The sequence below is a fragment of the Chrysoperla carnea genome, chromosome 3, assembly GCF_905475395.1.
Source record: "Chrysoperla carnea chromosome 3, inChrCarn1.1, whole genome shotgun sequence".
Taxonomy (NCBI): domain Eukaryota; kingdom Metazoa; phylum Arthropoda; class Insecta; order Neuroptera; family Chrysopidae; genus Chrysoperla; species Chrysoperla carnea.
This window is the reverse complement of record NC_058339.1, coordinates 73,153,967-73,177,658: the sequence shown is the minus strand read 5'-3', so window position 1 is coordinate 73,177,658 and position 23,692 is coordinate 73,153,967. Positions and strand designations below refer to the sequence as shown.

Genomic DNA, 23,692 nt, shown 5'->3' with positions numbered 1-23,692 from the left:
ATATTTTTGCATATAAACAAACTTACATTTTGTTCTAAAAATGTGAAAAAAAGTGTTATTTTTCCCAAATTTGCATTTCTATTCTTACCAACGATTTATTAATGAGTGCTGTTATTACCACCAGCCACGGATATCCTCACCATTAAGGATCACAGGGTGAATACCACTGCAGGGTGAATGCAAGGACTAAAAAACACGCAGATCCTTGATATCTCAATCCCAATAAAGACAAATGCCAACAGGGTCACAAGGTGAGACCACGCTGGAGAAAATTTTCAATCAGTGACTCTAACTGTATATTCACGGATATTCGTGTCTAAAATTATAGGAATCGGATATCTTCTATGCACATAAAATTATTTGTCCTGAACTGTTAACTGACTGATGGATCAACGCACAGCTTAAACCGCAGATCGTAGAGACCTGAAATTTGGAGGATGTATGCTTTGTATGACGTGGGCATCCTATAAGAAAAAATTTTCCAAAATTATACTCCTAAGGGGGTGAAAATGGGGCAAATTTGTATGGGAAAACGTGATTTCTTGATCCAATCTACTTCAAATTTTACATAAGCATTCATTGATAGAAGGCGTGTTCGTATTATATTGAGGGACATCGCCTTATGAGTTTAAAAAGGGGTAGAAAGTTATTTTGGGGGTGATTTGCTTCGAAGTTGTTATTCGTCATTTTTGAGTTAAATGCTTAACCGATTTTAAAAATTATTTCACGTGTTGAAAGTTACATTATCAGCGAGTATCATGGGCTTTTAAAATTAGAGTTCCGCAAGTGAGGGCTCTAAAACAGTAGTATTTGTTTTTAAAATTGAAATTTCCAAGCTAAGCAAGCGGGTATCTGCTAGTAGTATATATTAGTTATATAAATAATAGGCTCGGGTATCCATGCCGGGTGGCAATAGACATTCTGTTCATTTATATTCGACAAAACGTAGGCAAAAGCTAAAAAAATCAAGGCTTAATTAGATTTGGCTGCTGAATGGACAAAAACTAGAATAACTTAAGCTTGGAATTTCCTACAAGGAACCATTGGTGCCAAAAACAAACGAATTAAATATGAAAACCGCATAATAAAGACAAATTACCAAAATATCAAATATATCACGTTGATGTACGTGAATTGTAATTAACGTTTCAAATTGTGTACGCTCAATTTTAGTCAAATCACGTGTAGTTTGATCAATCAACGTATTCAACATTTTTAAACATTTATTATTATTATCTCCCATTATTTCAGGATCATTACGTGCTTTCGATAATGCTGATTCACCATCACGTGTCCATATCATTTGTATACCAAGTAAACCAACTTGCGCTGGCATTTTTTCCAGAAATGTTAGCAGATTGAAACCTGGATCCTGTATCATTGTATATGCTGTTCGAATAATTGCATGCAAAGATGCTTGAGCGGCAACTAACAGTGCCATTAACCATGATTCTACGGAACCTTCAGCTCGTACTGAACGTTCTAAAGGTATTGTTTCACCTTCGCTTGACATGAACGCTATCATTTTGTTGTATTCCTTTTCATGGAACTTCACTCTACGCATATTATCAAACATTGATAGCAAATGATTGTCTATTGTATGAGGATCAGATGCTTGGCCTACAAAAAAAAAGGTTTTCGTATCACATTTTGTATAATAAAATTAAATCTCGAAACTAGAAGTGTATGCTCTTGTAGAAATAAATCTGTTCTGGAACTTAGAACACTTGGTTTGTAATTCAGAAAAAAAAGTATTCTAAGAGTTCCAGAACAGATTTATTTCCAGAAGGGAGTCTAAAAAATTCTGAAAGATTGTTAAAAAGTATGAAAAGATATTTGTGAAACCTACTATGCATTTTTAGACTCTTCTAGAAGTATTTCATTCAAAATTTAGCTAAAGTAAGAAGAATAAGTCTTTTTTCAGAATTAATCAGTAAAATTTAAAAAACAATTGACTTTCGAAAAATTCATTCTGAAAAAGTCTCTGATTAATTCTGAAAAAGTCTTCTAGAAGAGTCTAAAAAGTTAGACATAGATCTTTTCATACTTTTTCCAAATGTTTCAGAATTTTTAGACTTACTCATTCTTCTAGAATTGTGTTTTTCAAAGCACTGCAAGGCTAAACTGGACTATCGGCAGAAAATATTTTACCAGGATGCTTCACAGAGGTGGTTGGAAATATCGAGAGTACCCTAGGCAATCACCTCATCAGCTCCACTCTAGCGACCACTTTGTTTTACAAACTTCCATTTGGGCGCCCTAGAAACGTACTTAGTTTGCCATACAAATAATCCACCTTCGATGCTTTGCTTATCGATACTTAATTTCGAACTTTGGATGTTCTTTCCAAAATTTGGTATAAAGCCAAAAGCATTGTGTTGTTATCATGGCTTATAAACACCTTGGAACAAATCCATAAATTATGTGATATTTAGTATTTTTGACATAACCTGTAACGCATTTCGTTTCTTAAGGCTGAAAAAGATGCTGCACCTAGGCCCGAAAAGGGGTTGAAATGAGACCACAACGATTAGTGACTTTGTATCAGTGTTGTTTTTTCTAAAGGGTTGATATTTTCTAAAGAGTGGTTTTTAGAACCGCAACAGACAATAACTAAATCACTTTCCAAACAAAAAAATAAAGCGGGTAGGGATCATTTTGGCATGAGTCACATAATCAAATTAGTAAACATTGAAGGGAACTGAGATGATAAATTGCTTTAAGTTAGTCAAATACTCACCAAGAATTTCTAATAAAGCTGGGTCTGATACAAAAAAGAATCGTGGAAATGTTGTCCGTTTCATTTCTAAATATCCGCTTAATGATTTTTGACACAATTCCAATTGCCCATATAAATGTGGCAACAATGTTTTTAAGGATTCATCTCCCACACAACATGATATAACATTCGAAGTATCATGTGCTTTTTGCATAATTTTTTGCCATGCTTTATCAATTTTTGCAAAACGTTTTGCCTCATCTGGTAATTGTTTCGAAATATCTCCACCAACAAAGACCGCTTCTAAATAAACCTGTCAGAGTCAAAATTTTAATTTGTAGAAAGTTGTAGTTTATAAAGTTGAAATTGTCCTATTTTTCATCCTAACAGGACAATTCCAACTTTATAAACCGATATCACTAGTTCCGACAGTCTCTATTTCCATCTTGTATTCCATAAGGCCCCTTGTTCGTTAAACTTTGTGGACTTAGTCTTTTAAGCTTATCTAGGCGATATTGGGGTTCTGGGGGGGGGGCGCAAGAGGAGGCGGGGAATTTTCGAAGATCTGAAAATTTTCCCAGAAATAAATATCAATTTGAGTGGAGATATGTCCCCTTCAATTTTTGTATCTGTTACTATATACCTTAAATAATTCGGACATAATTTCAACCTCGGATCTAGTGGGGGGTGTTAACATGTAACTACAGCTTTAAGAATAAACTGGGAACGTCTATTTGGCCTCTTGATCCTAGCCATTGAATATATAACTACCTTTAAAACGGACTTCAATAAGCTAGTAGAATCATTCGCAGGAACAAAAGCACGTCCTGTAAAGCTGCAGTTACTCTTCCTTTGTTTCAGCTTGTAGTTTTGAACTTACCCACATATTTTGTACAAGTAGCCATCGTTCCAAAATTTCATTTGTATTCGATAAAGCGTAAACCCAATAATTAATTTGTTTAATAAATGGTGGATTATAACGATTTGAGACCAATGCACTCAATATCATCAAACAATCATCCAGTAAGCTGATACTATCAGCGGTTGTATCACCACGTAGCAGTAATTCTCCGCGATTATTAAAGTTCAAAAATTGTAATTCTTGATTATTCCATTCAAGGGTCACTTGTCGTAATTTTCCTTCGATATCCTTCTCTTTTTGAGCACCAATACAAATATCCTGTAAATTGATTCGAATAAATGCACACAATCTTTTAATCCATATATAACACAAAAACGAAAAAAGTCTTAGGTCCGTAGGACCCATCTTGTAAACCCTTAGAGATAGAACAAATATTAAATATGAAAAATGTTCCTTATATAAAAATAAACAACTTTTGTTTGAAACATTTTTACCCACAATATAATTATTTACCCACGATGGCACAAATAAAGACAAACTTTGGTGTCTATTTTTTTCTAAACATATATAAAAGGTTGAAAATTTTTAGGTAGCTCTCACTAGTGGGCTTGTAAAACACTCTCGAAAAACAAAATTATAGAAAATACTTTCGAAAATTTTGAAAATTTTCGAATACCAAAACAAATGGTAACCGGTGTTGGTTTTTAAAGTTTTTTAATTTATTACGAATAATGCAAGTACTTACATTCAACGCTTTCTATACAAGATATTTCAACAATTAACAATTAACTTTATTTTAAGGAATATTTAATCACCTCATAAAATGCACATCAAATTGAAAGGACAAAAATAACTGCTTCAAAATTGAGTTGCAAGATTTCACCCGGGCAAAACATATATATAGCAAATATGGTGGAAGCAAAGCAGTGGGAAAATCAGGACGCCACTTCTCATGCATTGACATCTATACTAAGCATGCATGAAAAATTTCAGCTCAATCGGTTAACATATTTCAGAATAACTATGGACTTTTTTTTACAAATGTTTTTGAATTTCAGATTGCCATGACAACACCTCCGGTCTTAGATTAAACTGGAGTAACACATTTTCAAATAAACTTTTGTACCCTCTGAAATGAGCCTTGGTAGAGTTCAAAAGGCAACAGGGTAATAAAGTTATAAGGATGCAAATGCTGTATATTTTATTATATTTTCAAACAAAAAACAAATATTTTTATCGCAGCAGTCCGACAGAGCTTTCATTTACACTTACAATCCTACCATATAAATTAAAATTCCTTTAACTTACTTCAATAGCTTCTTTATTTTTTGGGGTAAATAACGGTGCCTCTAACAAATGCTTCAAACGAAATTCTGGATTCTCTAAATCAAATTCTCGTTTGCACACATCCATAATACGATCCCAATGACGTGGTTTCATTGCCTTATTTGACATTAGCTCTAATAACGGGCACATATCATTAAAATCATCCACAGTCTTCTTTAACGCAAAGAACGCTGGCCATTCTTTTAATGCTTTTGGTAATTTGCGGCATCGTGTTTGGAAATCCATCAGTTCATCATTAATTTTTTCAATACTTATCTCACACCATGATATCTCGTAATAGCTATTCGTACTATCGATTACATCATTGTATAATTGATATAACTTTTGTAATAAATTCAATTCTTTACGGATTTCTTGTAGATCAGGATATTCGGTTATTTTTACGCCGAATAAATCTTCACCTCTTTGATATGTGTTCATTGTTCTCCACAAAACATCAAAGCGATTCTAAAACAAAAATAAAATAAGATTCGCCGCACAGGAAACTACGTAATTTTAACGAATTTTATTTTAAATTTACTCATTTCTAGATCACTTCCATATTTCTAAACGTTACATAGGTACTTTGGACTAAACTGACAATAAACATACAGAGCAATTAGATATTCTCTTAGCAGAGATAACCAAAGATTAAGGGCGTGGTATTATATACCGACGGATCTAAGTTAAAGACGGTAGGTTTGTGGTCTGAAAATTTAGATTATCGGCTGCCGGATTATTTTAGCGAATATTAAGCGGGAATGATGGACTATAAGACTTAATTGAATCTCCAGTGACATTACTATCCTCACCGATTGGCAAACAACGCTAAAATCATGCAGCTTAGTGTACCGAACTTCAAAGATAGCACAGGACTACCGAACGTCTTTAAATGAGCTGGGGGGAACAAATGAATGTAAACTTGATTTGAGTATTTGAGTACCGGGACACAGGGGCAGTTCAGGAAACTTTGAAGCCGTCGACCTTGTTATAAATAACACAAGATAGTCAGACAAGCATCAATAGGCATCTGGAAGTTCCATTTGCGAATAACAAACTGCTTCTTAATGGGGGTATCTTAGAAAAGGCCAATCTTAGATCATGGGAAAGAACACGCTTGTAGTACTACAAGAAAGGCATGGTAGACGTTCCGAAGATCTTATATCACTTCAAAGGGACTCTATAAGCAAAATCATTGCGGCTATCATAGAACACTGCCTGGACAGTAGGCGCGCTGAAAAAGTGGAAACAGTGGAAAAGAGGTAGAAATGATGTCTCAACTTCTCTAAATTTGTCAAGCTCTTACTTTGAGGAGATAGACTCACTTGAGCCAGCCTTTCTCACTCCAACCTAACCTAATCTAACTAATCTTCTTAGCAAGTCTAATATTCACAGAGAAAATCTATATTTGATTTCGATGCTTTACTGTTTATTCTTCGAATGCAATTGAGTTGTTTGTCAAGACATTTTTCACACATACACATATTTAAAACAATAAATAATTCCTAAAGTATTATTAAGACTCGATAAAATGTTTCGAATTGCGGAGGAAGGATAATTCCTCCCTTTTTCTTAAAGCAAATTGAGGTAAGCTGAGATAAGCTGGGAACCAGATTATGCCACCTCAGAACCACCCCAGAACCACTCGTTTTCAGAATTTAATAACAAATAATCCTCTTGCTGAATACTTACTTGAAATAATTTTAAGCGATTAGAGGCCTCTCTTGGTTCTAAACCAGGTATCATTGGTCCGGTTGTTTCATAATCAAAACAGAATTTGTCCTTATCAACAACAAATACTTCCATATTTTCTTTTAATTCTTGTTGCAAATCTGGTTGATCTAATAGCAGTCTAAAGTGGAAGGATATTGCCTTCTCTGCTAATTCATGCCACGATGGACGTAAACTATTAATTTGTTCCAGAAGTTCCGGTTCAATTTCTATTTCATGTTTGATCAATATTGCAAACGCTTCCTAAAATTATAATAAATAAACAAAATATTTTTATGGATATTAATGATCCAAAAATGGTTAAGAATCTGGAAATCATCTTCATAACGTAAAAACTAGAACCACTCAACGTTTATTTTGAAATTGCCAATCTTTTAACCTTCAATGAAATGTTTTTATTTCAACAATTGATATGACTTGCGTCATGATTAATGTCTTCACGTATTTTTCGGACTAAAAACCAGCCTATTTTTTAAGTGTGGAATTCTTTACCTCAATTGGATCTATACGTAATTCCATATCAACTTCTTGTTGTCGTATTTTACCTATAGCAAGCAAAACTAAACGTGTCTCATCCAAATCTTTAGGTTGTCGTAATAAATTACGTTCCAATTCGCTCATAACCGCATATAGATAATTCATTTCTCGATGGTATTTTTTTTTCATTACTAAGCCGATCCTAAAATACACAAAAACAGATAAAGTAAATGGATACGAGAACCGCTTGGCACTGACAAACATAGTCTTACTGATCTGTGTAACGGGCCACTCTGTCGTTAAGGGGAATGAAACAATGGACTTGTTGGTACGAGAGGGGTTACTTCAAAAAGCCCGTTCACTTGAGCTTGTCATTCCCATAGCAAGAAGTTTATCGTAATTTACCGAATCAAGGAGTGGCTACGACTTTTGCGCAGGGCATACGGCAGGGCAAACTATGTATAACCACAACTAGGTCATTCGGCTGTGCTCGTCTGTTTAATTTCATTAAAGCACAGGTGAGAAGGGTAGGGACATTCTTGACAGGAAACTGTCGAATTAACTACCACCTTCTTAACATGGGGATTTCTGATGACCCCACTTGTAGGACCTATATGGTGAACGATAAAACTTCCATTCATGTTATTTGCACCTGGTCGGAAATCTTGGATCCATCAATCCTGGGTTCTCTTCCTGGTAGAACTCCCAGCGGCGAACCTGTATCCTTCCTCTCTTACCCGGAGACATTTCGCCTTCGGGTGACAGATTATTTTCAAGGATGGCACATAGGACTTCTGTCTAGGTACTAGAGACCTATTTATGATACCCCAATTAACACAAATAGGTCCAGTTATCCAAATAGGTATTATTATTAAATCGATTCGATTTATGAAAAAAAAATAAAATAAAAAGTTTTAAACAAAAACTTTGTACGTTCATTTCTTCTATTAGTGATGAATCGGAGTCGTTATATTAGATTAAAGCATATTTAATTGCCTTTATAACCCAATGCCTTTCCATTTATTATTAATAAGGTTTTCTTTTGTCCTTAAAGTCCTTCCCTATAAAAGTACTAGTAACATTCTATATTTTATTCGAAAATCAAAGAAATAACAAACCTTAGTGTTGATTTTCTAATTTCAATTAATAACGTACTTTTTAATTGTTCAATAGATATTTTCAAACTATTATAAAATGATTTTGTTAATGATTCATTTTCTAAACGTTCTTCAAGTTCACTATGTCGACGTAACCAACGATCAAAATCTGCCAAAGTTGCTGCCAACATTTCACGTTTACTCTTTTCGTTACGCCATAAAAATGTAAATGGTTTGAAACGTTTCATATAATCATCCACTTCCTAAGAAACAAATATTTTATTTCACTTGGTTAATTACCCGTACGCGGTATGACTAGGATGGCGGGTTCGATTCCAGTCGTCTCAACAAAAATTTAATTTAATTAATGGCTGTGATGGGCTGGTGTAATACATGCTTTATGCACGAAGGAGGTTTACCCAGCCTCTTGAATTAATTGAGGACCTGATAAATGATATTATAAGCGGAAAAAGAGGTGAAACACATATATGGTATCACAATGGATCGTATGGCCTAAGTGTGTCTGCTATGGACAGCTAATATAACAACCTAACTTATCGAGTAGAAAGTTACACTATTTGTATGTTTATAATTACTTACCTTCTTGATGTTATCCGTACATGTTGCAATTAAAGCAACAGATTTCGATACTTCCTTATTTTCCATAATTTGTGTGTAAAAATTTCGCTGCTGTATTGGAAACTCTGGTCGCCTATCGTCAACCATACGGTAAAATTTTTTACGAAATTCACGTACTCCTTTTTCGTGTCCAATTTGTTGATTCACTACTGAGAAAATTGATTGACGATGGTAAACGGTGCTCACTTTTCTGCTTGCCTAATTCAATTAAGAAAAAAGTCTTGCTAAAAACGCAGCTAACAAAAAAACCGATCAAAAAATATGCTACAAATCCTATGATAATTCCAGGAAGGTACACATTTGAGTGGCCTCTGCGAAGAGACTGGTATTTATAATTGAAGAGGATTTTGAAGAACTTTTGTAACTAACATCATTGAAAGGAACCGGTATTGTTCTCCAGGAACAAATTCTTCACCAAATCACAAAATTTTTAAAACAACATATTTGGATAAGTCAACAACACAGAGACAGATTTAGGCCTGTTAGACCTGTGCCTAGGGCGGAAAAAATTTTAGGGAAAGTTTAGGTTATTTGTATGAGAAAGGCGCCACGTTGATTTATGAAGACTAAAAAAATTGAGAGGAAAGACAAATTTTTAAGGACACCATCCGAAGGGAAGGGTGCCACATTGATTTACGAAGACTATTTTTCAATGAGTTAATCCTGCAAGTTACAGAAAAAAAAACTTTCGACCTCCACATTGCGATGTATATTAGTTATATTAGTATATTGAGCGAGATTAAACCGTTTAGCCTATCGAACGACAACGCATAGTCGTTGTTGTCTCAGGCAAAATTGCCAGAACGCGAACCATTTCGAGTGAATTTTTGACGTCCTGTTGGGAAATAGATAAGCAAAATTTCATAAAATGTTAAGATTGTTCAAAAATCGGATTTCTGAGAATTTCAGTTTCCGAGACTTATCACGAAAGATCTAAATTTGTATAGTTTTCGTCAAAGTTTGATGATTCCAAAAATTGACGACACTCTGAAACGGCACAAAGGTCGAAATAGCTTGAACAGCTGACAAGTCAGTGAAAATCGATTTCATAAATGACTGCATTTGCAGGGCTTTCTTGTAAATTAAAATTTATGTGGGAAGATTGTCAATAGAGGGGAGAGAAGTTAACCGCCATCCCCTCCTGCTTTACACACAGGCTTAGCAAATTGGCTTGGATCAATAACTTCGGAATTCTATACCTGTTTGACTTGCCTAGGTCCAGTCCATTGGCCAACACCCCGAGCAACTCCTGTAATATGATTAGCACCAATCACTAACGCTTCTTGCACTTCATCCAATTTTGGTTTCAAACATATATTTGGTATATCTAAAACCGCTTGCACTATAAATAAAGGTTCATTAAACAGATTCAACTCTTTCTTCTTGATACGTAATACCAAAGCCGCCAAAGATGCTTTCTCATTTTCCCCTCCTCCAGCGTTCTCCTCTTCTTTTCTAACTAATTCAGGGGTTAAGAATTTTTTACGTATTATCTCCAATGAATGCTTTGTGACTTTAATTATAACATCAATCACTTTACGTGTATAAAAGCGACGCATCTCATTTGGTGCGCATTGAACTAAATCGCGAGTTGCTTTGGGAGGTCCTGTACCTCCCGGGACTAATATGTGAGGTTGCTCGAAACATTCATCAACTTGAGTCCAATCTAAATTTTCACTGTCTATAGTATCTGAATTGGAAGTATCTTCTTGCAATAATGAATCAATTTCTGAGGGCTCATCTGTTTGGAAATATTTCGTAGCATCTTTGACTAAATACAGGATTTCTTCGACTGCGTCTTCAATTAAAAAACTTTTATTATGTAAGATGGTAGCCGACGCATGACTTACAAGTTCAGATTTTTCCATAAACTGTTCTATGGTCCATTGTTCTCCGATTTCAGGAAGTGCATGTATTGTTACTGTTTGCATTGAAGCTAATACTTCGAGGATTCTATTTGAATAAATATCATGGACACGTATCATCTGTAATGTTTAGTATTGCACAAATTTTTTTTTGATAAAGTAAAATGCTGATATTATACCGTGTGTCGCATTTAAGATGAAGACACCCTAATATTTTCGTTATTTATAGGTACTTAAGCCAAATCTGAACTTTAAACTCAGCCCACTACAAATTGGAAAATAGGACTGATTCTTAGTATTTTGCTTAGTGCCAGAGATGGTTAGAGATATTGAAAAAACTATTAGAAAAAGTTGCTTAGAATATTTTTTTATACCCATATACCGATTTTCATCATAAAATTAATATTTTTAATTTGTTCATTATTTTGGTCTATACTCAAAATTATTACAAGTTTTTTGAAGTATTTGAATACAAAACACTATTAAATTATCAATTTGTCCAGATTTTTCATTCCATAGCACACTAGTTATAAAATTAAAAAATAAACTTTTCAGGATGCTATGGAATATAAAAACTGGACAAATTGATAATTTAATATTGTAATGTATTCAAATATTTCAATAAACTTGTAATAATTTTGAGTAAACTCAAAATAATAAAAAAATTAAAAATGAATTTGAAATCAAAATCGGTACATGGGTATAAAATAAAGCAACTTTTTCAATAATTTTTTTCGATTTCTTTAACCTTCTCTGACGCTAGGCAAAATATTAAGATTCGGTCCTATTCAATTTTTAGTAGGCAGAGTTTAAAGTTCAAATTTCGGTTAAGTATATCTTAAAAAATGTGACACTCCCCATGTGTGATATTTCAAATCGATATTCTTATAAATAACGAAAATATGAGGGTGTCTTCATCTTAAATGCGACACACTGTATAAATAAGTTAAATATCAAATTTATTAGATCCGCCTACCAATATTTCAAATTGATTGATAGCTGCAAAAATTTTCTGAACAAACGACTCCCATTTTTTTCCAGCCCAATTTAATGATTGAAATCCAGGTGTTAACATTGAGGACAAACGTAGTAAATGTGGTAAAAATAATGAACGAACTTCTAATTTTACTGATTTTACAACCGTTAAAAATCTATCTATCATATGCTAAAAAATTTTGGATATAACTTATAATGCAAAGTAGCTTACAAGGTGGGCCATTTTAATCTATTTTGTCTAATTCTTCGGGTTGCTTTAATAGCCAATTTAGATCCTAAAAATTAAGAGATAGAATAACTTAGAAAGTTGATTCTCATAAAAAAACTAACATTTTTTTAAATTAAAACATTTTTCTAAAAATCGTTAGCTTTCGGAGGAAATGTGACTTAAAAATAGGTCATTATTTCATTTAAGCGAAAGAAAACACTCTGGCTACACAATAATCCTTTAGCCGAAAGTTGTTAAGGGCAATAGAACACATTCCACTGTATCCATGACCTTGACCTGAAATTCTAATTTCAAGCTCATTTGACCTTGATCTTCATATGACCTTGAAAATTTACAGGAGCTTTAAATTTATTAAAACAGGTAAATGACCTTTGTTGCAGGACCTTTTGATAAAATTTTATAGCTATCCTTTTTTCTTTTGATTAAATGCAATAATAACATATTTTTAAGTCGCATTTCCTCCGAAAGCTAAGCTCGATTTTCGAAAAAAAGGTTTTGAATAAAAAAAAGTTAGTTTTTGTATGAGGTACAACTTTCTAATTTAAAGTGCTATTCTATCTCTTATCTTTTAGGATCTAAATTGATTATTAAAAGAACCAAGAGAACTGAGTCCAATTGATGTCGGAACATGATCTCCCTCATCAAACTCTGCAAATTTTGTTTTAGTTATTTTTTGATTGGTTAAATACAGAGCTATTCACCAGAATAGATTAAAAGGGCCCACGCTCAACACAAATATTGCACAGGATTCAAGCAAAAAAATGTGGGTGGCATATTTACAGAGATACGAAAAATGAATTCATAAAATTTAAGCTTTTCAAAAAATGCTGCCCAAACAGACAAGCGATTGTCATGAGCATGACAATTGGTTATCGGCTATTATCAGAATCTCCACTTCTCTAATATATAAAATTTTCTTTACATTTTTCTCCACATGTTAAATGCACCCTGTACATAATAAAGTTCAATAATTACATGTAAATTATCATTAATTCTATCAAAATGAGCCCGTTTTGTTAACAACGTACTTGCCACAATTGGCAAAGGCAAATCCAACTTGGCTAAACAATCTGCTTCGCGTATAAGCAACGAAATGCCCAGACAATAATTCACTCTAATACAACCAGCTTCCTTATCCAATTTTAATAATGGCTGAGTTAACCAAATATCCGCTTGACTTATATTTTGATCCATCCAAATAGCTAACATTTCATTTTCGTAAGACTTTAGCTGGTCCGTTACCGCATCATATCGTTTTAGCATATCACTGGTGACAGGTTTTGTGCTTAAAACTGAATGTGCTTTGATACCATCCATAAATTCCTTCAAATGTAAATGTAAAGTGCGAGACCAACGAATACGATTTGCTATTAGTGTAAAATTTCTGGCAACTGGAGGATTGTCACGTTGCCTTTGAAATACTTGTAGAACACGTTCAGTTTGATAATCGCAGTATCTGCAGCAAAAATATGAAGTTGGACTAACAATAAGTCTTAATCAATGCTGAACATTGAGGGGGGGGGGGTGCCCGATTAGTTAAGTAAATAAATGACTTCAAAAGTAAGCATTATTAACACTAGTTTTATGATAGAACAGTAGATGGATGATATGTTTTCATAGATACCTACTACCTTTAGTGAAATAAAAAAAGCTATCATCCAGAAATATCTTGAAGTTTATTAAAGATATGGAATTTCTGAAGCACCTTTGACTTAAGACTTACTTTTAAATCGAATCTTATCAAAACTAATCTACGTCCACCTAATAAATGAATTTGGAAAGTGTACTAATTTCAGATTGAACAAACCTTAAAACACGATCATATTTATCGTCCATATCAATCGATGGTACTTTTGCCTTAACACGTTCGAAACGAGGTAAAAACGACAGACCCTGTGGTGTATTCCAGACCAAAATGTAATTTTGTTCAACTGCTGTACAAACTTGATCTCTTAGTTCATTAATACGTTTTCGAAACGTGGTAAAATCTTTATCGAATTGAAAATTACGTTGATATAAGTAATCATACTGTTTAGTTTGAATGAATTTTTTCGTATTCTCAAAAAATTCCATAGCATCTTCCAAATTTTCCCATAACATTAATCCAGAAACACGTCTTCCAAACAGTTGTGTGTAATCGTCAATGAATTTATAGGTTGCGATAATTTTTGATAGACGATTAGAAAATTGATCAAACTTTCCGAAAACGTAATTTTCGGAGAAATATAGTGGTTTTGTTCCAGGTATAAATGGTTGAGATCTTACAGTGTAATATGTGCGTCGATAGACCTAAATTCATAAGTTTTGTTATTACAGGGTCCTATAAGGGTAAGTTCGAGCACGGTAGGTGGGAAAAGGCTTAATTTTTCTACTTAACTTAAATAGAGCATAATGAATTTTATGTCAACAGGCAGATGTAAAATGTAATTCTTTATCAAATACCATCAACATCCTGAAGCTATCTGTCTTAGAATACAAAGTGATTTTAACAAACTTAATGTGTCTATGAATAAATAAATCGAAAAAACTAAGCCTGAAGGCGTAAAATTGAAAAAAATTGCATCCTCACTCTGGAAAAATGCTCGAACTTCCTAAAAACATTCTATTATTAAAACTTACATCGTTTAAATTGATACATTGAAACATTTTCTCAATGATTTCATCCTGGTCTTGATTCCAAATTGTATACTTCCCGGTGGATGTAATATATTGTCTACACGTATCGATCATTTGATTTGTTATCTATAATATAAAAAAAGAATGCTTTTTAAAAAGGAAAATTCGAAAGCCGCCCTTAACTTTTTCCCGAACCCAGACTCATTGTTATCCAAATTGTTCTTTCTTTCAATTTTACATTCCAGATCAAATTTGGATAACTTTGATTAAAAGCATGAATTTTTGCTACTTTGACAATTAAGATCAAATTGACTTTGGCACCTCTGAATCACTTGCATTCGATCCAGGGGAAAAGAATATATATCAGAAAAGACCACGCAAAAAAACTCTCAAATAAAGTGAGCATAGCCCAACGTCTCGATCGCTCGCGCGCAAATCAGGAGGATTTTCCTACCTGACTGCATCGGGAAACATCGACAGGTAGGTAACGATGGTTCCATTTTCCACTTTGTTTAAATCCCGTACAACTGCCTTCATGAATCTCATAGTTTTTGGAAAAACTTTTTAACTGTTTCTTATCCCCCCGATTAAAAGCAGCAGAAAAGTGGCAAATTGGTCTATCGCGCTACCTATCTGTCTGCGTTTCGCTATTTGGATTACGAGATCTAATCTTTGTGAAAGACAACATATAAGACGATATCTTTGACTGGTATTAAAAACTCGATCTGCAGACTTTTACTGTGCAACTCTTGAATCATATTATTACACTAAAGCAAGAAAATTTAAGAAAAGGCAAAATTCTCAAGTTTACAAGAAAGTATAGCAGAAAGATGTTCAAAAAATATCAACTAACTTTGATCATTAAAGATGATATCCTTTCAGAAGTGTTATAAAACTGGGACACGTTATATATGAGTCTTACAGTTTGAATCATACCCAAAATTGATTCTTGCATTTTGTTCTGAAAATAGTAAAATCACATATTAATCGCATTATATAATATACACTACAGGGTGCTTTTTTAAGTTGATATATGAACTTTTATTGATAAAAACGCTTCAAGCGAAAAATGTTGGGTGTGTAGGCGCACATCTTACGCAGACACATATTAAAATTGTTATTTCGTATAATTGTTTTTGCGAATCAAAAAAAATGTTCCAATAAATCCAATAAAAGTGGTTCGTTTTCTTATAAAGACCATTTTTGTTCAAACTGAATGAACAAACGCACAAAAAGCTAGATTTTTGCAAATACCTTAACTATTTGGTTTACAAAAAAATGTTTGCGTATTTATAAAAGTAAACTTTATAATTTAAAGCGTTCATCTAATGTTTGTCAGTTATGAATGAGTGAGGTTTTAATTGAATCTGAAAAGTAAATCGAATTTGATGCCAGTATAAGATATGTGCCTTTGAAACTAACATTTTTCGTTTGATGCAATTTCCTCGATTAAATTTATTTATCGAGTATCAAGCATATGTCAACTTAAAAAATCATCCTGTATATGACTGTGTTTTTCAATCAAGTTAGATTAAAGTTTATACATAGATGTTAATAATAAATCTAGATTGCTAATAACCACCGAGAAGCCACAATTCACAAAATTTCCACTATAAAGTTTGCAAAAATATAATATTAAACAAAAATTTTAAAATAGTTTAAGATAAAGATTCCCATAATTCTAAAGTTCTCGTATCCAATAAATTAAGATACTATACCCAAAATGGGATCATTTTACCCGCCCATTCTTACAAGGTCAATAAAACGATCCCTTGAATAGTTCTAAACGAGAAACATTGAATAGTTCTAAAATTTAAACAAATCAAAGGAATTGGCATGCCAATATTGCGACACTTGAATAAAGAAACCAAAATTATTGTGGCGTTATACATATCTAAAATAGTTTGGCTATAAATTACATTTTTTCTTTGGGGGATCATTATCATTATTGGAGACCTTCCCCTAATTTTCAAAACCAGCCGATTGTACGGCGACCATCAAAAATCTTGTACCAACACACATCCCTTGGATCTAAGGGTTAGCTGACTCTGCAATTGATCTAGATTTATTACAAACATTTATGCTTTTAAATTACTGGTTCATCCAAATATAAAGTATGAACACATTTCTCCATAGCTTCAATATATTTCGCATTATCTTTCGCTTCATTATAACATATTGTGATTTTTTTATCAATAGAATTTTTCCAAAATTTAAAGGCCCGTGAACGTGACACATGTAAACATAATAAACTACGTTGTATCTCTGAATGCTGTAATTGTTTGCAAAGCTGTGTAAATTGTGCTGCACGTTTTTTCCAATATTCAAGTTCATCTTGCGGTCCAGATGTATTGAATTCGTGTCGTAATTGATCACTTTCCAGTAATAAATCTGATACTTGTTTTGACCAACGCATTACACGTTTCTCTAAGCGTCTAATGATTTGTGGTGTGAATGCGGCTTCACGTAATTGATCACCATCTAAATTTGATAAAACTAGTTCGTCAATTTCTAAACCATTCTCATCCTGACAACCAACTTCACAAACTGTAAAATGAAGTCATTGAATTTAATTAAAGGTATATGTACTTTTTTAACTTTAAAAATTTTATAACTTAATAACTTTTTTTGAAAAACGCGTCGTTTTAGCAACGCCACCGCACAGTGAAATGATAAAATAACATGCAGAATGATAAATGGTTTGTTTCTAAACTTGCATTCATTACATTATAATGTAATTTTCCATAGAAACAAGCCGAAAAATGTGAATTTAGCATTATTCCGATTGGCTCACAGCCTCAGCGGGTGTAAATACGTCGCTACCGTTTTCTTTATTGACAAATATAACTATTTTTTATTAATTATTAATAAAAAATGAAATTATTATTTTAAAAACAATTGATTAAATGTACTTTAGATGAATTATTTTCTTTCATTTAAATATGAATTTGAGACCAAAAAAAATTACCTAATGCAAAAAAAATACGCGCATTTTTAGGAATAAAAAAAAAAAACATGAAACTAATTTTCATAGAATATAGCAGAATTTCAAATCTGGGAATCCGGGAAATAAACTCAAGTCGTTCTGAAACTGTTACTTTTTAGCAGTAGAAAAATGCAAACCGAAAATTATACTTCTTGGAGGACCATGATGAAAATTGTTTTATACAGAATGTTTCATATACAGGATGGATGATTTTAATATATTATGGTTAATAGCTCATTTTATAGTTAGCCAATCAAAAAAATTTTAATTTACTAAAAATAATGCTAGTACCGACATACAACACTTTCTAAACAGGGTATTTCAACAATTAACTGAGTCAATTATTTAAGCTTTCACTTGTTTTTTATTGCTTTATTAAAACCTCATTCATGTAACAAACAGTAGGGAAAAATTATTTTTTGAAATAAAAACAACCAAGATAAAAGTCGTCAAAGGTTTCTTTGTATTTCTTTCTAGCAAAACAGAATTTAACATGTATTCTTCTTGCAAACTTAGTGTATGACGTCAAATTCTATGTTTGATATTTTTGTCTAATATCTGTCTAAGTATTTATTTTATTTTTATTTTACTTTTTGTCATCTCTCTTAGGGTATTTTCATATTTTGTTAAGATATATTTGTGAAGGTAAAAAAATTTCATAAATATTCCCTATTATCTTCAAATCTTTGCCTGCATTTAAAGATTTAAAAATTTACCATACAAAAATGGAAAATACCTCTTAAGGCGCTACAAAATGACCGTAATACTGGTAACAGTGTACTTTTAATAATTGGATATGCGCCATCATCATCTTCTACATTTGTTGGTGGATATGCTAACGCTCTCATAAATACATATTCCATAACACGTTCAACAGATGTAACTATACCAATTTTCTCCGCATTCAAAACACCACAGTACAAATCTTTGTGAAAACCTTCTTCGCTCGGCAATTGTTTAACTGTACTTATACGAAACATATACAGGCAAAGACCAGTTAGACATACATCTCGACCATCTGTCAAGAATAATTGTTTCTTTGATTTTTCTTCTTCAGGCGGGTCTGAAACTGTAGAGTCTTCAACTCCCGGTTGGGGTGCAGCTGATGTTGAAGGTACAGGTTCTACTGCTGATGGACCTGCTTGTACGCCAGCTTCTTCTTCTTCTTCCATTTCATCCTCTGGCGGTTCTTCTACCTCTTCTTCAGGAACTTCTTGATAAAACCACATTAAACGCCTTCGTTTATTGGACATAAAAAGTTCATTGATTGGATCCAGCATATTTCCATTAAATACAAAATCCATAATATCATTTCTTGGTAGGCCCGTGGATCCAATTAAAAATTGAAAAGTATACTCGAGTCGTGGATCTAATTCACCACGGCGTGCTTTTCGTTCAAAATCGTCTCGACGTCTCTATATAGATACAAAAACAAAAAATTAACGATTGTAGATTATTAAGTCATTCAATCAAGTTTGCAATATTCAGCTTGGGGAAATTGTTGCCAAAGATGTATGACCACTTAGTTCGTTAAAAACTGTAAAATTGGCAATGTAATACGTCTACATACTGAGGAGCTAGGAGTCCTCCAAACCAAAAATTGCATACTTACAAAATATGGGTATGCCCATGGTATTATTTTGTATTGCATACAATCCAAAAATTTAGATTGGGTAAGAGAGCATCGGAATAAACGTTATAGCCTCTACTCGGCACTGTGCAAAATGCAACCCCATTACCGAAATTTTACCAAAGTTAGTGCCTTGCGAAAATAAATTCATTCAAAAGCAATAAATCTTTAATCTTTATGATCTTCAAAATTCATAAAGTTGATTTTGTTCTACCACACGTAAATTTTATCCAATTTGGATATCTATCCAATGCTGTCTGCCAACACGATAACTCAAAAACGAAAAGAGATATCAAGATGAAATAGCGTACTCAGGACGTAAAAAGTGAGGTCGAGTTCGTAAATGAGCAACAGGTAAATTGGGTCTTGGGTCCGCAGGACCCATCTTGTAAACCGTTAGAGATAGAACAAAAGTTTAAACTTAAAAAATGTTCCTTATAAAAAACAAAACAACTTTTGTTTGATACATTTTTTCTTAAACATCACTGTTTACCCGCGAGGGCGCAAATTAGGCGTAAATTGTAAAGTATGTATTATATATGGGAATATCAGTTATATTAGTTATGTATGTGTGACATGTATGTACGTGTAATGCGATAAAGTAATCAACACTGTTTATGCATGATATTTCAACAATTAACTCGGTCAATTGTTGTTATCACTTGTTTTTATTACATTTAAAAAGGCAATAAGCCGTGAATGCATTCGTATCCGTTTTGCTGCTTCCGACATTTTAATATTCTAAATTATCTTCAAATAATTTTATCACACTTTTTACACTCCTACTTTACATTTCTAATGCAATAACACTTTGTTTTTACAGTATAATTATAAACAAGTTAAAATTATCATTAATCAAGATCAAAATTTAAATGAGACTCTGAATGATTTCCAAGAAATTACTAAATTACTTTTTTATGGTGCGTTCTTAATTGAATGTAATTAAAACAAATATTTTACCTACCTTGTTAAGAATCTCATCAACCGCATCCCCCATTTTTTATTTTAAATATTTCAATAATTAATAAATAGCGAAACTATAAATCACTACCACAGCACATTTCAATATTTTCATAGGCAACCCAGTTTGCATATATGTTATATGTATGGATGGTATTTTAAAATATTTCCAAGGATAAATCAAATATTTAATTTTATTTTAAAATAAATTTTAATTAATTATTGTAATGCGTGTTAATTGTTATTAATAATAATTTTAATAAATCAAGAAACGAATAATTGAATACAAGTATACATGTTGATTTGTTTAGACAATTATTTATAATAACTATTATTAGATAAAATAATATAATTCTATATAATTTGTTTAAAGAATATTTGGAAATCAATAAATAAATATCAATTAAAATTTTTTAAATCTTTTTTTTTTATATATATAATTTAATACATTTTACATATTTCCTTAATTTACATCAGCATGCTTGCTTATTTAAACAGAACATTGATCACAATTTTCAATCGCAGCTACGTCATATGATAACAGCATTAATTTTTATTGGTTCATTTGAAAGATTTTAAACTGTTAAATATATTCTGAGCGCTGCCATTAATTGGAACAAAATTTGATTCGATCTCAATTCAATAATGATTCAGATGAAAAAAATCCCTAAAAGATATTATAAAAGTGACATTTCTAGAAATAGCTTTAGCAAAAGATGATCCCTTTGTTCTTTAGAATTTTAAGTTGCAGTCATCAAATGTAGGTCGTTCAAAACAAAATGAGACTGTTCCAGTTCTGAGTTCAAGAGAAAGACTAGATTTGTGTTCATATGTACACATAAATATATTATCTGCACTCTCTCTTATTCAGTCTCATTTCATTCTAAACACGCATGCGCCAAACAGCATTTACTATCTCAGTAGCACCTAGCAAGCACTACCTCAATTAATGGTTGCATTCAGAAGACATTTGACAGAACTGTTTATCATATGAACCAATCATAATTCAGTACTAAATTCTATGTATTCTTGAAGCATATTAACAAGTATTTTTTATGGCACGCCGTTTTCCTTTTCAAAACCTCAAGCTATTTTTTTTCAAATTTTAATAAAGATTTATGGAGTTAAAATTATCAATATTGATAATTTTAATTCACAGAGCTGATTCCTTATAAGAAACTTGAAGTTAAAATTATCAATATTGATAATTTTAATTCGAAATTTTAATTTTAATTTCAAGTTTCTTATAAGGTTTCTTATACCAACCAGCTCTCTGAGAATCGAATTATCAATATTGATAATTTAATTCCGTAAATCGTAATTAAAATTTGAAAAAAATAAATTGAGGTTTTAAAAAGTTAGACGGCGTGCCATATATATTTTCAGTGATTAAGAGAAAAGAAATTCCACAAAATTTTCGTTCGCTAAAGGGGCAGAATTATTAGATTCAGTTGGAACAAAAAAGGACATAAAATATAAATAAAATTATTAAGAATGTCTCACAGAGGAAGATAGAAAATATTCGATAGTTTGAAATATTTGATCATGTTCAATTCAAAGCACTTAAGAAATATTGAAAACAATAAATAAAAATTATAAAAAACATCTCAAATATTTTTTGCAATACTTTATAAACCATGATGGAACCTATCCAATAAAGCATAGCTGCATATGTAACATATTTCGCATAAGTTATTCAAATTTTATTAGTAAAATATATTTATTAAATCATGGCATTAGTTTATTTGAAATAATAAAGTACATTTGAAATAACAAAGAAATTGTTCCAAAGTATTTTTCTCCAAAAAATACTTTGAATAGACAAGTGTCATGACTTAATACGTACACTGTATCCTTTAGAATAGAAAAAAACTCAGGAGGAGCATTGCTCCATCACTAAAATCATATTTCCCCCTCATTTAATTTGTATTATTGTTTGATGCCTCGCAAATATAAATCGAGAAGAAAACATGGTGTTTTCAATGGGTTTTTTTATGTAGGAAATATTAACATAAAAAAGGGGAAAAGAGGGCTGGGAAGTTGACATCCCCAAAAGGCACATCCTTGATACTAACCAACCTACATAGCACTTTTCAACTCTCTACCTTTATTTGGAGATGTGCATGGTCTTAAAAATCTCGAAAAAAGCGGTTAGGTACATATACTTATATCAAACATCCCCAAAACCATATAAATTTTGATATAGGGGTCATGAAACGGATTTGCAACACATCCCGACTTTGCTCCTTTGACCGTCGATAGAGTACATATGTCTATATTTTTGGGGGAAATTTGACAAATAATTATTCAAAGAGTAACCGATGATATATAAGTATACATATACTGGAGCATAATTAAGTCTGTGACAAGGGGTTGTAGTTATAAATAGGTATTATTATTGTACCGGTTTGCGCTTGAACCAATCAAGTTGGACTAAATAATTCAAGAAACGAACGAACAAAATAATATAGGGCTTAAATTTCTCTACGCACAAAAATAATTAGAAATGACAAAGGCGGATGAAGATATACGACTGAAAGAATCTTACTTTGGTAGCATCAGTAGTGCATTTAGGAAATAGTCCCAGTGGGCAAAATCTGTAAATAGGGCCGTTTTTGTACCCTTCCTTTCCTACAAATTTGACTCCCCCTTTTTTAGTCTTCCTTAATTAACTTCTCCGCCATTTGCATTTAAAGGCCGCCTTGTCGTGCCCTTTAAATGCAAATTTGTCTTTTTCCCCCTTTTTTTAGCTTTGTAAAATGCACCTCGGGTCCCCTGTGGTGCTCTATTTCCTCTATTTCGAGGGCCCAGTGGGAAACTATTCCCTTGCGATCGCTTAAATTCGCCGCTGGACTAAAAATATTCAGTCCTGTAGAGGAAAAAAGTTTGAGATACAAATCTGGCAACAGCCTTTCAAATTTCCAGAAATTCTGGAATGGGTAAATTTGGAGAAAGTAGCAAAATAAATTACGGCGTATGCAAAAATTTTCCCAGCAAAACCCATTTAACGAATGGCATTATAGTTTCTGAGATGCACAAAATCGTATACAAAAACGATATCCGAAAGCATTATAGGCAACCAAACAAACTAATCAGTATAAAATTATTCTGCTCAAAAAGAAACTCGTGTAAAGCTCTTATTAACCCCCCCCCCCTTATCGTGCACACTTACTGGATCCGCGATTGAAAGCCTTACGATATTTTCTAGGTTTTATTATTCCATTACCGCGTTTTCAAGATTATTGGTAAGAGCTCTCAATTTTGAAAAAAGAGTAAAAGGGGCGTAGATTCGAAATGAAAACGACATCGGTATACTTTGAGATATTAGATAAGAGAATAATACCTACCGTAATAAAATATTATTTTTTAACGTCATTCGTAATTATTACTATCATTGGATTTTCGTAAATATAAATATTGATCACCCTTATCAATATGGGAAAGATTCATCCCATTAAGACAGAGTGGTACGTCTATAAGTATTTTATTTTAGTGATTATGAAAAACAGCTAATTTCTTGTTTAACTTTGTTCGAATCTATTATTAGAAAAAAGTAATT

The 23,692-nt window shown here is 32.5% G+C and overlaps 1 protein-coding gene across 1 annotated transcript in view; it reads right to left on the bottom strand.

The window, feature by feature from the left end:
* LOC123296233 (dynein axonemal heavy chain 5-like) overlaps window positions 1-20,170 on the bottom strand; it is a 40,102-nt gene extending 19,932 nt beyond the window's left edge. The window contains exons 1-18 of the mRNA XM_044877694.1: window positions 20,138-20,170; window positions 18,280-18,958; window positions 16,653-17,104; window positions 15,411-15,518; window positions 14,561-14,683; window positions 13,749-14,230; window positions 12,917-13,397; window positions 11,693-11,881; window positions 10,312-10,836; window positions 10,051-10,224; window positions 8,813-9,049; window positions 8,234-8,475; window positions 7,131-7,317; window positions 6,600-6,881; window positions 4,890-5,375; window positions 3,600-3,899; window positions 2,741-3,032; window positions 1,100-1,620 (exon numbers count right to left, since the gene is read on the bottom strand). Coding sequence (XP_044733629.1) covers window positions 1,100-1,620; window positions 2,741-3,032; window positions 3,600-3,899; window positions 4,890-5,375; window positions 6,600-6,881; window positions 7,131-7,317; window positions 8,234-8,475; window positions 8,813-9,049; window positions 10,051-10,224; window positions 10,312-10,836; window positions 11,693-11,881; window positions 12,917-13,397; window positions 13,749-14,230; window positions 14,561-14,683; window positions 15,411-15,518; window positions 16,653-17,104; window positions 18,280-18,958; window positions 20,138-20,170 — 5,793 coding nt within the window. The remainder of the gene's footprint in view (window positions 1-1,099; window positions 1,621-2,740; window positions 3,033-3,599; window positions 3,900-4,889; window positions 5,376-6,599; window positions 6,882-7,130; window positions 7,318-8,233; window positions 8,476-8,812; window positions 9,050-10,050; window positions 10,225-10,311; window positions 10,837-11,692; window positions 11,882-12,916; window positions 13,398-13,748; window positions 14,231-14,560; window positions 14,684-15,410; window positions 15,519-16,652; window positions 17,105-18,279; window positions 18,959-20,137) is intronic.
* Window positions 20,171-23,692: the final 3,522 nt, after the last annotated feature.